The sequence below is a fragment of the Sciurus carolinensis genome, chromosome 3 (assembly GCF_902686445.1).
Source record: "Sciurus carolinensis chromosome 3, mSciCar1.2, whole genome shotgun sequence".
Taxonomy (NCBI): domain Eukaryota; kingdom Metazoa; phylum Chordata; class Mammalia; order Rodentia; family Sciuridae; genus Sciurus; species Sciurus carolinensis.
The window spans coordinates 164,420,635-164,436,342 of NC_062215.1; the positions used below are offsets into that span (position 1 = coordinate 164,420,635).

The 15,708-nt window shown below is 43.2% G+C and overlaps 1 protein-coding gene across 1 annotated transcript in view; it reads left to right on the forward strand.

Moving 5' to 3' along the window:
- LOC124981023 (sterol 26-hydroxylase, mitochondrial) overlaps positions 1 to 10,725 on the forward strand; it is a 32,427-nt gene extending 21,702 nt beyond the window's left edge. The window contains exons 2-9 of the mRNA XM_047547182.1: positions 6,000 to 6,190; positions 8,015 to 8,214; positions 8,342 to 8,539; positions 8,691 to 8,863; positions 9,441 to 9,607; positions 9,804 to 9,882; positions 9,978 to 10,190; positions 10,348 to 10,725. Of these exons, the coding sequence (XP_047403138.1) occupies positions 6,000 to 6,190; positions 8,015 to 8,214; positions 8,342 to 8,539; positions 8,691 to 8,863; positions 9,441 to 9,607; positions 9,804 to 9,882; positions 9,978 to 10,190; positions 10,348 to 10,467 (1,341 nt within the window). The 3' untranslated portion in view covers positions 10,468 to 10,725. The remainder of the gene's footprint in view (positions 1 to 5,999; positions 6,191 to 8,014; positions 8,215 to 8,341; positions 8,540 to 8,690; positions 8,864 to 9,440; positions 9,608 to 9,803; positions 9,883 to 9,977; positions 10,191 to 10,347) is intronic.
- Positions 10,726 to 15,708: the final 4,983 nt, after the last annotated feature.

The following is a 15,708-nucleotide window of genomic DNA, read 5'->3' on the forward strand; positions in this document are numbered from 1 at the left end:
CTTAAAATTGCATATAAATTTAAGGATCAGCTTTTCCATTTATGCAGAAAGGTCATTGGAATTTTATGGGCTTTATAGTGAATCTGTAGATTGCTTTGGAGAGTCCTGTCATCTTAACAGTATTAAGTCTCTCAGTTCATGAACATGGGATATCTTTCTATTTATTTAAGTCTAAATTTTTACAGTTGTCATTGCATAACTCTTTTACTTTATTGGCTAAATTTATTCCTAAGTATTTTATTCTTTTGGATGTTGTTGTCAAAGTTGTCAGAATCAAAATGGAGTCACATTTGTCAAACCCTGACCAAAATAAATAAATAACTAAATTCAGGATCTTATGAAAGAGGGGATCTCATGTATGTTTGCCTGGATAACAAGAGCTAGTCATGAAAGACTCTGCCAGAACCATAGTACTGTTGCAACTTTACACAAAAAGAATACTTCTGTAAGGACATTTGCCCAACAACTGTCTGTTTAATCTTGGGGCAATGCCACCCTTATTCCTGGTTTTTGTAGCCAGGATGATTATTTCAGAATATCTTATGTAGTCCTCCTTATTTCACACGTAAAAATTTACCCTTGCCTCAATCTCTTTGAATACACAGAGTAAACTATATGCATTCTCATTGCAAGAGATTCTTTGGAGAATGTCTCTCTGGTTGTTATTTGGATTAACACTATGTATCTGTCTGCTTGGGCTGTCATAACAAAATACCACAGACTGGATAGTTTAAATAACAGAAATTAATTTTGTCACTGGGGAAGTGGCTCAGTAGTAGAGTACTTGCAAGGCATGTGTAAAGCTCTGGGTTCAATTCAATTCCAAAAACAAATTCTTTTTCCTCCCCATTCTGAAGGCTAGAAGTCAGAGATCAGAGTACCAGCATGGTTGGTTCCTGGTGAGAACACTCTTCCAGGTTTGTATGTAGCTGCTCAGTGCTTGTGTGTAGAGAGGGCGCAAGCTCTCTGGGCATCAATCCTATCAGATCAGAGCCCCTATCTTTATGATCTCACCTAACCTCAATGACTTTCTCTGGAGTCCCCATCTCCAAATACAGCCAAACTGGAGGTTAGACTTCCAATATAAAAATTTTGAGGGGATGCAAACATTTCGTCCCTAGCAGAGGCTATTATAAAGGAAATTGTTTTCTTAATTTTCTTTCCAGATGGTTCTTCCAGGTTTCTAAAACAAATGTCTACTGTGAAAGAGTCAGTGTTACCAGGATCCTGGCATTCTCTCCCTCAACTCCTGCCTGTCTCTGCCTTGTCTATTTTTGTAGTTTGGTTCCCCTGCTCCTGCTCCCAGCCTGGTTCACTGACAACTGCTAAGTATTTATTGAGAGTCTATAATGTGCCTAGCATTTTGGAGTCAAGCAATACAGAAATATGACATGGTTCCTGCCCTCAAGGATTTTCAATCTAGTTGAAGGGACTAGACATCCACAAAATCATTAGAAAATCATTTGGGAGCACATGTAGTTAAATTCTCACCTATTCAGCACATGCACCAAGATGCAAACTCTCTAAAGGTAGGTCTTTTCTGCTGTGTGCTGTGTCCTTGTCCCCTCAAATGGTATAAAAGAAACAGATTAGGAGTTTAATAAATGAATATTGAATGAATTCAGCACTTGCTCTTTGGAGTTCCACCAAGTGAAGGCTAGTTCTCTCATTCATCCTGAAAGTGGATCTCCGTTCTGCAAAGTGGTTATTAGGGCCCATCTGAGAAGCTTGGGCTTTCTAACTGGCTCACGTTACCACCTAATGGTAGGCACAGAACATGTCTCTCAGCAAGTACCCCGGTGTCTTTCTAAAATAACTTCTTACATAAGTAGATCCTTGTTAAGTTCTACCAGTAAACTGAGAAGAGAAATATGAAGGAAGAAGGAAGAAGGCATGACCTGGACAAAGGGACAAATGTCCTAGGAATCTCCACACCAACAGCCAGGAAGTGGTCACAGAAACTTTGGATCCCAGGGAAGAAGCTAGTACCCACGAAAACGAGTCTTTAGTCAGTCTTTTTTGTTGTTGTTGTTTTATTTTTATTTTTTTTAAATTTTTCTGCAGTGCTGGGGATTGAACCCAGGGCATTGTGCTTGCAAGGCAAGTACTCTACCGACTGAGCTATCTCCCCAGCATTTAGTCAGTCTCTTTAAATGTAACATTTTTCTTTTTTCTTTCTTTCTTTTTTTTTTTTTTTTTTCTGATTTTTAGATCATGGTAGAAAATTTGAAAAACAAATCATGGTGTAAAGAAGAAAATAAATTTATCTATACATTGCTCTTTGCCACCACTGAGATCACCACTGTTCACATTTTTATAAAAATGTTAAATGTAATTTTACTTGAACGTTGAAGGAAAAGAAACCTAAACTTCAGAGGACTAGTTCTTCAAAAAGGACTATTATTTCCTAAAAAGAGTTTTCTAAAATTAAAAAATGAAGAGGCATTTTAAGAGGTTGAGCTTGCTGTAGTGATTTTCAACCTGAGGTGATTTTGCCCCTCAGGAGATATTGTGGCAATGTCTAGAGACATTTTTGGTTATTGCAACTTGGAAGATACTGCTGGAAAGAGGCCAGGGGTGCTGCGAAACAGCTTGTTCAGTAAAGGACAGTTTCTCAGAACAGAATTATCCAGCCCCAAATGCAAACAGTGACCCAGGGGAGGAACATGGATATTGCATGGTCACTGTAGTTTCAAAATTGCAGGTGTCTTAAAAGGGTCTAAGTTTGTTTCCAGTCGGTAGGACACAGTCACTTTTCTCAGGGATCAGTGGACTAAGTGGTTGAGAGCGTGGCCTCCAGCCAGGTGGTCTGAATTTGAGCCCTGACTGCCACTTACTGGTAAAGGGAGCTTGAGCAACTTCTTTGGGTCTCCGTTTGCTTATCTGCAAATTGAGGTAATATTAAACCCAACTCATGTAACTGTAGTGAGGATTAATGCGCTAATTTAAGTAAGGTTCTTGGAACAGTGTCTGGTTTATGGTCAGCTTCATAGAAATAGGTGTAAATATTATTATTAATGTCATAAACCACACTGGAACACAAATTAAGCATACTTTTAGCATAAGACTCCTAAGGAATTTAATAGAAAAAAATAGACTTGTATATAAAATGTTTTTTTTTTAAACTTTACTGATGCAATTAAGTTAAAGAGTTTTTTTTTTTTTTGTAGTTATAGATGGACAGAATGCCTTTATTTTGTTTATATTTATGCCATGCTGAGAGCAAACCCAGTGCCTCACACAGGCTAGGCAAGTGCTCTGCCACTGAGCTATAGCCCCAGCACTGTAAAATGTTTTATTTATTTATTTTTACCAATATCTATCTATTTATCTATCTATCTATTTATTTAATTATAAATATGGCTAGGGCCCACTTATAAATCTAAGGAGTTTATATGTGAATTCAGAGGTTCAACAAGGTTTTCCTGCCTTCTGAAGTTATCTGATCGATACTGGGTGACTTGCTGTTTTGTTTTCTTTTAAGTTAAAACAAATTTGAATAGGTAATATATTCTCCTGGTTCAACTCTCAAAACAATATAACATGATCTACATTGAGAGTATTCTTCCCACTCCACCGCATCCTCCTGTAGGGAGTCCTACAGTTCTTACATATCCAAGCAGCATTTCTCTATAGACGCAAATATTCTTATTTAGTTGCTCTTTCTTTAACAAAAGGTGTTATACTTTTTTTTTATTGTAAACAAATGGGATACATGTTGTTTCTCTATTTGTACATGATGTCAAGGCATACCATTTGTGTAATCATAAATTTACATAGGGTAATGTTGTTTGATTCATTCTGTTATTTTTTTCTCTTCCCCACCACCCCTCCCACCCCTCTTTTCCCTCTATACAGTCCTTCCTTCCTCCATTCTTACCACCCTCCTTATCCCTAAACCTAACCCTAACCCTAACGCTAAACCCCTCCCACCCCCCATTATATGTCCTCATCCGCTTATCAGCGAGATCATTTGTCCTTTAGTTTTTTGAGATTGGCTTATCTCACTTAGCATGATATTCTCCAATTTCATCCATTTGCCTGCAAATGCCATAATTTTATCATTCTTCATGGAGGAGTAATATTCCATTGTATATATATATGTCACAGTTTCTTTATCCATTCATCAATTGAAGGGCATCTAGGTTGGTTCCACAATCTGGCTATGGTGAATTGAGCAGCAATGAACATTGATGTGGCTGTATCTCTGTAGTATGCTGATTTTAAGTCCTTTAGGTATAGGCCAAGGAGTGGGATAGCTGGGTCAAATGGTGGTTCCATTCCAAGCTTTCTGAGGAATCTCCATACTGCTTTTCGGCTGCACTAATTTGCAGCCCCACCAGCAATGTATGAGTGTACCTTTTTCCCCACATCCTCGCCAACAAAAAGGTGTTATACTTTTTCACTTAACAATATGACTTGGGTATCTTTCCATATTAGAACATAAGGAAATTCTTAATCTTTTTCTAAGCTGATCTAGTATTTCAATATATGGACATCCTGTATTTAGTTCATTAATTTGTTAGCAATTTTTATAAATAGTAGTAAACTGCCCTCTAAGAAAGGATATGTCCATTTTAGCCTCCCACCAGCAATATGTGAATACAGTTACTTTCCTGAAGGGAAAGACCATCAGGTCTTCAGAATCCTACCACACTGGCAGGTGTTTCTGGGAAGGAGAGATGGGAAATGAGCCCACGTGGATGTTGGGGGTTTGTCATGACTGTCTTCGGGAGAATGGGCAGAATCAGCCATTATTTCAGGATGGATTCTGAGCAAGTAGGGAAGTATCAGGAGTCATTATGGTCTTAGGAACAATGCAACATAAATGATATTGGCCAATAGTGAGATTCAGTAAAGACTGGCATTCTTCTCACTATAAATTGGGTAATGTTTGATAGATTATAACTTCAGTGTCTCTTTTTTTTTTGGTGGTACTGGGGATCCAACCCAGGGCCTTGTGCTTGCAAGGCAAGCACTCTACCAACTGAGCTATCTCCCCAGCCAACTTCAGTGTCTCTTTACAGAAGCCCTCTGGCTTCATTTCTTTAGTGCAACAGACTCTGATCCTCTTTTTTAAAAACAAAACAGAACTCTTCAATAGCAATTGTGAAAGAGGGAGTACCTGGGAAACCACTGTTTCTTTTTCTCTCAGTTTGTGCATATGACTTAGTACATTTTTGTTTTAGATTTGTGGATTCTATTTGTTTCACTACCACTCCAAATACCAAAATGTATTTCTTTCTGTCTCATTTTCAGCAACTATAAGTACACTGTGGCAATATCAATTTCATAGATGCATGAGTTTTAGTTACCAAGTGCTTTAGAAATTCTGGATAGTTTCTTGCTTTTGTTTTGTGCTTGGGCTTTGTGTATGCTAGGCAAGTGCTCTACACTGAGCTACATCCCCAGTCCTTAAGACATTAAGATAAAATATTTGGAAATTATGTAACACAACCAATAAATGTTTTTGTTTAAAAAATACACACTACAGAGCTTACTTCATGCCTTTCTCATCCAGTTTCTTGTTTTTCTTGGAATTTCTCATCATGTAATGTTCTTTTTTTTTTTTTTTTTTTTTTCTTGTCAATTACACAAGACATTTATCTTCGTCTCAGAGCTACAAGCTGCAGTAGACTTAAATGCCGAGAAGGAATCAAAGACTTTCTACCTCATCTTACTAAAGGGTTCAGTTTTCCTAAAATGCTGGGTCCCAAATATCTACAACTCAACGTCATGCACATTCCCACATATCTTTATTACTTCAAGGATCTTGTTCCTCCAGCTCCACCAGATGGGCCTTGCTCTTAATAGCCTTGCTCTTTGTGTGGCGGTTTTTTCCAGAATTATGCCTCCAGAACCATTGGCCATCCCGCTGCCCGCCTCACACTGCATTTTGCTCCGCCCGTTTGCTCTCTAGTGTAGCCACGCCCCCATCTCCTCTCAGAAATGCCTGCCTCGCCGGACCTCAGTTATTCAGTTTTGGTTGACTCCCACAGGTGATGAACAAGGCCAAGCATGGGCCAATGTGGTTATCCAGCTTTGGGTCTCATACCCTTGTGAACCTGGCCAGCGCGCCACTCGTGGAGCAAGTGATGCGGCAGGAGGGCAAGTACCCCGTAAGGGACTACATGGAGCTGTGGAAGGAGCACCGGGATCATCAGGGCCTGTCGTATGGGCCCTTTACCACGTGAGCTGGGGCCTGAAGGGACTGGAACAGGGCCTCAGAGGACCAGGTCAAGAGAGTGGGCACAGAGCAGCCCGTGGGGGAAAGGGCAGAGTGGCATCTCCCTGCATCCTCTGAGCCTGATACTCAGTGTGGAGCAGTTGTTGGGACTGGCTGAAGCCCAGGGGCCATTCACTGGCTTTTCCCTTAATTCATTGCATGACTTTAGACAAATAGATTCAAATCTGAGTATGTTCTTGACTCAAGAGCCAATAGAAGTAAATGGGGATCATTGGCGATAAGCCATGCCCAGTGCTGCAGGTTGTAATTGGTTATATTACAGCTTTCTTTTTGCAATAGTATATTAACAGAATTCCAAAAAACGATGGAAGGTTTTCCCCATTCATAATCAACTTGACAACCATGTTTTAGTTGCTTCTCAAGGGATGAATGTTGATCCTGGTGTAGACAACCACACTACTACAATGGTAACTGTGTGACACGGCAGACACCAGGCTGGTCTCCTTACATTTATTATTTCTTTTTATCTTCACAACAAACCCATGAGTGGGTTGTATTTTTGGATCAAGAAACTGAGAAAAAAATAAAAATTCAAAAAAAAATTTTTTTTAAATAAAAGAAACTGAGGTTCAGAGAGGTTTTACATCACATGTTTGAGGTGACACAAGTAACCATGGTAGAATCAGATCTTTCTGGTTCTGGAACTCAAGAACTTAAAACCTTGAGACTTTGGGAAAGAAAATGAACCTGGTGGAGGGGTCATCTCACCTGTCCCTGATGGTCACACAGTCACTCTCCCATTGAGTGTTATTCTTTCTTTTTCCTGGTTTCTTCATAGGTAGACAGTTTCAGAACTAAAAGCAACCATTCCTGGGCCCTTTATTCTGAGTTCCCGGAACTGAGTAGCAGATGTCTGTTCTTTAAAACGACCTCTTTAACTTGACATCTGATTCAGAGGCAAGATTTGGATCCCATGTTTTCATCAAAACAGGCCACCTCTGATTCAGTTGAGCACTATGTAGACCCCTTTGTGATCTTTTTACAGTTTTTACTCTGAAGCCAGTTTGCTAAATATATTATATCACCAGTATCATACCTCTGATATTTGGAGTTTGTTTTGGTTTGTTTTGTTTTAGCATATATATTTTTGAAATCTCATTTTTCTCTCAGTAAGTGGCTTAACAACCACAGAAATGCTCTCAGTTAAGTTCTGCAAATCTGATTCCTGCTGTGGGAGAGTTTTACTCTTGTAATAGCACAGTAATCCTTGCCTCTACCCTCTGCTTGGCTCAATGTATCAAGAGGACATGGAGGTCCAGAATCTGAGCACTCCAGGAACCTAATTTGCTCCTATTTTATTCCTTGATTTCCTCACAGAAGAACTGGACAAGTGCAGCTCCCCCTTATTTTGCATATGGGAGATTCAAGAGAAAACTGCTTATTGGCAACATTCATTAAGCATTCTCCACATGCTGGGAACTGACCTAAGACTTTAATGATGTGCACAACCCTACTACGATAGGCATCGTTATTATCCCCAGTTCATAGGCACACTGGAGTTAAGTTACCTGCCTAAGGTAATGCTCAGATCTGTGATTTGGTTCTAGAAGTCTGGTTCTAGATGTGCACTTTACCCACTTACACTGTGCAGTAGTGAGATTTTCAAGTTTTGCAGTTCTGATTCTGTCATTGAAAGCTCTGTGATTGTGTAATTCTAAATTCCAGGAGCCACATTTCCCTCAATTCTATGGAGGCTTTGGGTGGGAAGATAGCATTTAACCAAATCCCTGTCAGAGGCTTACGTCTGTGCTGCCTCTGGTCTGGCAGACAAGGACAGAACTGGTACCAGCTGCGCCAGGCTCTGAACCAGCGGATGCTGAAGCCAGCAGAGGCTGCGCTCTACACGGATTCTTTAAATGAGGTGATCAGTGACTTTATGGTTCGACTGGACCAGGTGAGAGCGGAGAGTGCCTCAGGAGATCAGGTGCCCGACATAGCTCACCTCTTCTACCACTTTGCCTTGGAAGGTACCCTTGCTGGGAGAGGGGCTCAGAGTGGGAATGAGGCAGGGGAAGGAGGTGCTCCTCCTCTTCAAGGCCCCTGGGTTTTGTGTCCCCTGGCTCTATCTCCTGTGATGGCCTCTGTTCTTCCCAGCTATTTGCTACATCCTGTTTGAGAAACGGATGGGCTGCCTGGAGACCTCCATCCCCCAAGACACTGCAGCCTTCATCAGATCTGTGGGACTCATGTTCCAGAACTCAGTCTATTCAACCTTCCTCCCCAAGTGGACTCGTCCCCTGCTGCCCTTCTGGAGGCGATACCTGGCTGGCTGGGACACCATCTTCTCCTTTGGTGAGGACTCCCACCCTGGGGTCAGGGAAGGAAGCTGGGCTTGGCTCTCAGGTCTGTGCCTCTCCGAGTCTCGCCCAGGACCATCTCCCTCATGCTACCAGCTGTTGCAGTGGTGTGACCCTTCCTTTGTTATTGTCCCATGCCCCTGCAGGGAAGAAGTTGATTGATCAGAAAGTCAAGGAAGTGGAGGCCCAGCTGCAGGCTTGTGGGCCAGACAGGGTCCAGGTATCTGGCTACCTGCACTTCCTGCTGACCAGTGAACTGCTCAGTCCTCAGGAGGCTCTCGGCAGCCTGCCTGAGCTGCTTCTGGCTGGAGTGGACACGGTGCGTGAGCGGGGCTGGCAAGGGGACCAAGGACTCCCAGCTCCCATCCGAACCAATTCCCCATTACCCCCGCCTGACCCTGACCTCTCTCCCTCAGGTAACTTCTCTTTCTGTAATATGGATACGATGCTGAAAGGGGAAAAGTCATTCAGCCCAGCCGAGGCAAAAGGGCTGGTCCTTGTGTTAGGGGGGATCCCACCACCTCTGAGGGCTCCTTGCTCTCTGATAGTGTGGAAGTGTCATCACACACCTATGCAACTCTCTCTCGCTGCTTATCCATGGAGCGTGTCCATGGGCACCTTTGTCCCTAGCAGATCCCTTCTGAGCCCCTTTGTCACATGGGGCTTCTCCTTGCTACAGTCACCTGTTAAGATGCAATTCTTCATTGTACCAGTCCTTATCCCATTCATGTTTAGCATCAAGGTCCCCGTGAACCCTCATCTCCTTGCCTGCTGTATTTGTGGCAGATTAACTTTCTCCCACATTTGTATGCTTACACTGTACAAATCCTCCCCGCACCTAGCTAGGCTCTCCTCTAGAAATCCCCCTTCACTTTATCTCCCATTCTACCTCCTAGACTTCCAACACACTGACGTGGACTCTGTACCACCTTTCAAAGAACCCAGCGATCCAAGAGGCCTTGCATGAGGAAGTGGTGGGTGTGGTGCCCACTGGGCAGGTGCCCCAGCACAAGGACTTTGCTCACATGCCTTTGCTCAAAGCTGTGATTAAGGAGACCCTGCGGTAGGATGCCATTCCCGTGAGCTCAGGGTCTTCGGGTTGGGGAGAGCATGAGGGACAGGAATGGGCAGTGGCAGTTGCTGAAGGGCCAGGGCCAGGAATAAGGGTGAGATGGGAAGAGGGGCTAGGTAGGGAAGGAGTGGGCGCTCTGTCCCTCCTTGGCTCCAGAGGCAGACCCCAGGCTTTCTGTTCCTTGTAGCCTCTACCCTGTGGTCCCCACAAACTCCCGGATCGTGGATAAGGAAATTGAAGTTGACGGTTTCCTCTTCCCCAAGAATGTGAGTGGGCCTAGAGCGTCTGAGTGCCTAGGAGTGTCCAGGAGTGCCCAGAGCCCTATGCTGATGGATTCACGCTGCTCACTCCTCCCTTGTAGACCCAGTTTGTGTTCTGCCACTATGTGGTGTCCCGGGACCCCAGCTCCTTCTCTGAGCCTGAGAGCTTCCAGCCTCACCGCTGGCTGAGGAAGAGTGAGCCTGCCATTCCCAGGAACCAGCACCCATTTGGCTCTGTGCCATTTGGCTATGGGGTCAGGGCCTGCCTGGGCCGCAGGATTGCCGAGCTGGAGATGCAGCTGCTGCTGGCAAGGGTGAGCTGGGACAATTGGGAGGTTGTGTGGGCCAGGGAAGGGTGAAGGAGTCTGAGGGGGAGGAGAGGCAGGGAGGTTCAGGGTCAGTCTGCAGCAGGCGGGGGGACAGTGGATAGAGATCAAGACTCCAGCCCTGCCTGTGCTCTTTCCCTTTCAGCTGATGCAGCACTATAAGGTGGTCCTGGCCCCTGAGACTGGGGAGGTGAAAACGGTATCCCGCATTGTCCTGGTTCCCAGTAAGAAGGTGGGCCTGCGTTTCCTGCAGAGACAGTGCTGAGCAGGCACCTGCCTTCTTGAGTCTTGTCCCAAGGTCCCAGTCCTGGTACAATAGTCCTTGCCCACTGCCGGGTCTCAGATGAGGAGGAAAGTAAGGGGACTGCCGACTCAATGGACTGGAGGAACTCAGTGTCCTCCCACAGAACGCTGAGCTTTTGACACGCTTATACCACTGTGAGCAACTCCCACTTGGATGAAAGACCATCTCCTATGCATTGCTATCCTTGGTACAACATAAACTAAAAGGACTTCTACTAATTATTTCGAGTCAGTTTCTTTTTGACCCCTCAGCATCTGAACCCTTTTATATGGTTGGGGAACACGCTTTCTGCACCTCCCTCATGGTAGGAGGCTCTTGCTGCCTTCTCTGTCTCCTTGGAGACAGAGACCTCGGTGTGCTTCCCCAGACCTCAGTGAGAGGCCTTAGCTTCACCTGGTTAGGGCCATACCAGGGCAACAGCAGCAGAATGATTCCAGGCACCCTAGAGAGTGGTGCTGAAGCAGGAGCATGGCTCAAGCCAAGGAGTTTGAGTCCAATCTGGGCAACAGAGCCAGACCCTGTTTCCAAAAAAAAAAGCCCCCTCTATTGAGGAAAATTCTGAGAGCCAAAAGAACACCACACAATTTGTTGGAGGAGTCAGGCTGCAGTGGCCTCTAAAAGACAGGGAACTGCTTGAGGAGCTGAGGGTCACAATCAAGAGGATGGGAGTCAAGAAGCTGTGGCCACAGCTGTTGGCTCTAGAATCACTGAGCTTCACCTTGTTTCAAATAAAGGGGGGAGAACTTAATCCCCAAGCACGATCGCCTCGTTGTAGACCTGACTGACATGCCTATCACCACGCCAATAGTGACTGTCTTGCCTCCTGACTGCGCCTGACAGCAGGAAAAAAGCACTATTTAGGGGCTGGGGAGATAGCTCAGTCGGTAGAGTGCTGGCCTTGTAAGCACAAGGCCCTGGGTTCGATCCAGCAGCCCCCCCCCAAAAAAAAAAAACACTATTTGGCCTCATCTCCACCTTCCAATCCCTCAAGTATACTCATACAACTGCCTGAAACCTCAGCTGCAAGGGAAGCTGTAGTTTTTAGATTTGCAGCCTCTTTCTTAGGAAATGGGATTGGCATTGAGATCCAGTACACCACACCACAGGCCTGGAAAGTTACGGAGTCCCAGCCCCAGTGGTACATTGCCTCTGAGTAAGAAAACATAAGAAACTTGACTTTCTCCTGCTATGGGGACGAGTTTGAAGTCATTTTATTGTATTTTAATTTTTTTTTTTTTCAGTACTGGAGATTGAATCAGGAGTGCTCTACCACTGAGCTACATCCTCAGCCCTTTTTATTTTGAGACAGGGTCTCACTAAGTTGCTGAGACTGGCCTCGAACTTGTGATCTTCCTGCTTCAGTCTCCCAAGTCACTGGGATTACAGGTGTATGCCATTGTGCCTGGCTTGAAACCCATTTTAAAAATTCAGTCATTTCCCTGATTCAGATCCTTCAGTGGCTCTCCTCAGCCATCAAGCCAAATAGAAAATCCTTTCTGTGACTTACAAGACTCATCCTGCTCAGGCACTGTCCACCCCGCTGAGGACACGCTTGCCATAGCTGAACCTGACTTCTTGCCTCTTCCAGAGCACGTTATGCTCCTTACTGGCTCAGGACTTTGTACTTACTGTCCCTTCTCTTGGAAAAACATGCTCTTCATCAATTGTCATGTTGTCCGAGGGCATGTACTTACTGTCCCCTCTCTTGGCACCATCCCCTCTTCATCAACTGTCATATTGCCCTAGGGAATTTGCTCTTCCTTGGATCAAATGTCCTGGCCTCTGCAGAGCTCTCCCTGGTCACTCTGGGTGATTCCTGTGCCCTCTACCTTACGGAACTATGCATGCAACATTTCTACCTTGTTGTAGACCTGACTGTCTCCCTGGCCAGCTGTGAACTCCCTGGAGGGCACAAATCAAGCTCCTTTCAGTTTGGATCCCAGTCTAACTGTCCAGCATGTAGGAGGTGTTAAATAAAGGTTTGTTGAGCCAGGTATAGTGGCGCATGCCCATAATCCCAGCAGCTCGGGAGGCAGAGGCAGAAAGATCAATGCCAGCCTCAGCAATTTAGCAAGGCCCTAAGCAACTTCATGTTGCAAAACTCTGTCTCAATATGAAAAATAAAATGGGCTGGGGATGGGGCTCAGTGGTTAATTGCCCCTGGGTTCAATCCCTAGTACAAAACTAACTAACTAAATAAGTAAATATTTGTTGAATGAGAAGAGACTGGAATAGGAGGGAGAAGAGGAGGAAAGAACACAGTGCTTTTCACTGAGTAGAGTAAAAGAACATCCGGGAGATTGGGAAGAATTCCTGATCATGACACATGGCCTTGACCCCATCGGGGCAGTAGGTTCACCTGTGAGGGCTCCTTATAAATGCAGAGGATGGAGGCCGGGATCAAAGGGTGCTAGGATCTCTGTCACAGAGTCAACCAGAGGAGACTTCTGCCTTTTCCAGTGTGCTGCTTCATGAAACCAGCAGGGCCCAGCTGCTGAAGCCATGTGAACTTCCCCCCTGCTGGCGCTTGGGTGGGAGACGCCTGTGTGATGTGACTGGGGATTGGGGTTTTATAGCAGCTGTGCAAGAGCATGTCTGTGCTCATGATCTCCAACTTGGTTAGTGAGCTAATCTAACAATTTGACAAATCTCACATTAAAATCCATGAAGGTACTGCCATTATGTAAAGCGCTATAAAGATTCCTCAAAAAATTAAAAAGAGTCACCATGTGATCTAGCAATTTCAGAATATATACCCAGAATGTATACTTGATATATAGTCAAAGGAAATGAAGTTAGCATGTTGAAGTGACATCTGCACACCCATGTTGCAGCTTCATTCACAATAGCGGAGATACAGAGCCAACCTCACTGTCCGTCGGGGGCAGAATGGATAAAGAAAACGTGGTGTAGATACACATTGGAATACTATTCAGCCTTTAAAAAGAAGGATATCCTGTTATTTGTAACAACATGGATGAACCTGGAGAACATTATGTTTCATGAAATAAGCAAGCCACAGAAAGAAATATGTATTATATGTGGCATCTGAAAAAGTCAGACTCATAGAAACAGGGAATAAAATCCTGGTTACTAGGGACGGGGACAAGGTCAAGAAATTAGGGAGATATGTCAAAGGACACAAAATCTCAGTGAAGTAAGTTAAAATCTATTCTACATCATGGAGATTAGAGTTAATAGCAATATATGTATACTTGGGAATGAACGAGGGACTAAACTTTGAATATTGTTTCCACATACAAAGAATGATAATTAGGGGTTGGGGTCTTAGCTCAGTGGTAGGGGGCTTGCTTAGTATACACAAGGCCCTGGCTTCAGTCTCCAAAGTGACAAAATCATCATCATTATCATCCTGTGAACTGATGCTTACATGGAATGCATAACTGGATTTAGCCATTCCCCAATATATACAAATATCAAAAAGTATTTTATACTACATAAATATATATAATTTAAATTTGCCAGTTTAAAATATTTTTAAAAGAAAACGAGTCCATCCAAGTGTGGTGGTGCATATTCTGTAATTCCAGCAGCTTGGGAGGCTGAGGCAGGGGGATCATGAGTTCAAAGCCAGTCTCAGCAACTTAGCTAGGCCCTAAGCAACTTAACTCTAAATTAAAAACTAAAAAAGCGGCTGGAGATGTAACTCAGTGGTAAAACTCCAGTTCAATCCCTGGTGCCAAAAAAAGAAAAGAAAACAAGTCCATAGCTACAACAACCCATAAAGACTGTGTATGCATGAATGAATATTTATGTGTGTATATCCATTAAATGGAATATTATTCAACCACACAAAAGAAATACTGATTCTTGCTACATTATAGATCAATTTTTTTTAATGGAAAATTCAGAATTTATGTTGCTATTAATTTCAAATCATTAATAAACCTCACAAAATTATCATTTGGTTTCTACAATGGTCTTGTCATAGCATTAATGGGATTTGTGTGTGTGTGTGTGTGTGTGTGTGTGTGTGTATAAGAAATATGTCTTAAAACCAGGTTGATTTTAACTGGGAAATGCATGAGAAAAGAAAAAGAAAAAGCTGATCAAGGAAATTCTGGTGATGTTTAATAGCTGTTTCATGAGTACATATCTGTTAGATTTTTTAGATCACAATTAAATGTGATTTTAATAATCATTAGGTATTTAAACAATATTTTTAATTTAATTTTTTTAGATGTTGATAGACCTTTATTTTGCTCATTTATTTACATGTGGTGCTGAGAATTAAACCCAGAGCCTCACACATGCTAGGTAAGCACTCTACCACTAAGCCACAACCCCAGCCCCTCAATCTTGAAAATATATTAAGTGGAAGAAGTCAGACACAGAAGACCACATATTGTATGATTCCATGCATTATGAAATATCCAGCATAGGTAAATCTATGGAAACAGAAAATACATTAGTAGTCACCAGGAACTGGGAGGAGGGGAGTGACCGTCAGTCAATGAATCTAGGGTTTCTTTGGGGAATGATGAATGTTATGGAATTACATACCAGGGATGGTTGCACAACTTTGTGAATATACTAAATACCATTGAACTGTATACTGTGAAAGGGTGAATTCTACAGTATATGAATTATATCTCAACTTTTAAAAACCTGTGAAGATCAGCTGGGCAAGATTATTGCAGAATTAGCTTCCAAGGCCAGGTGTGGTGCTACATGTCTGTAATTCCAGCTACTCAGGAGGCTAAGGAAGGAGAATTACAAGTTTGAGGCCAGTCTCAGAAACTTAGGGAGACCCTCTTTAAAAATGAAAATAAGCAAATAAATAAAAATAAAAGGGTTTGGGATATAACTTAGTGGTGAAACACTCCTGGGTTCAATCCCTAGTACCAAAAAAAAAAAAAAAGCTTCCAGTGGAATCAATACTGTTGAGGGTCACCAATATCCTGCAGGTACCACAGGAAGTTCTGAGGCAACCCTGCCTGGTGTGTATCTCCAGGGCTTATAATCCAAAGTCAAATCAGAAATAAAAAAATACAGAGAAACACAAGCTAAGTAGACTGGTGAATGAATAGAGTCCTTGGGAAGATTAATTAAAGAACATGCTACACTTTCTCGCTCTCGGATGTGGTGTGGGCAGGGCGCAGTTTCAGAGGCCTCTTAGAAAGCTTTTGCCAAGTTTGGTTAGTCAACTTTCCATTATTGCAACAAAATACCTGAAATAAT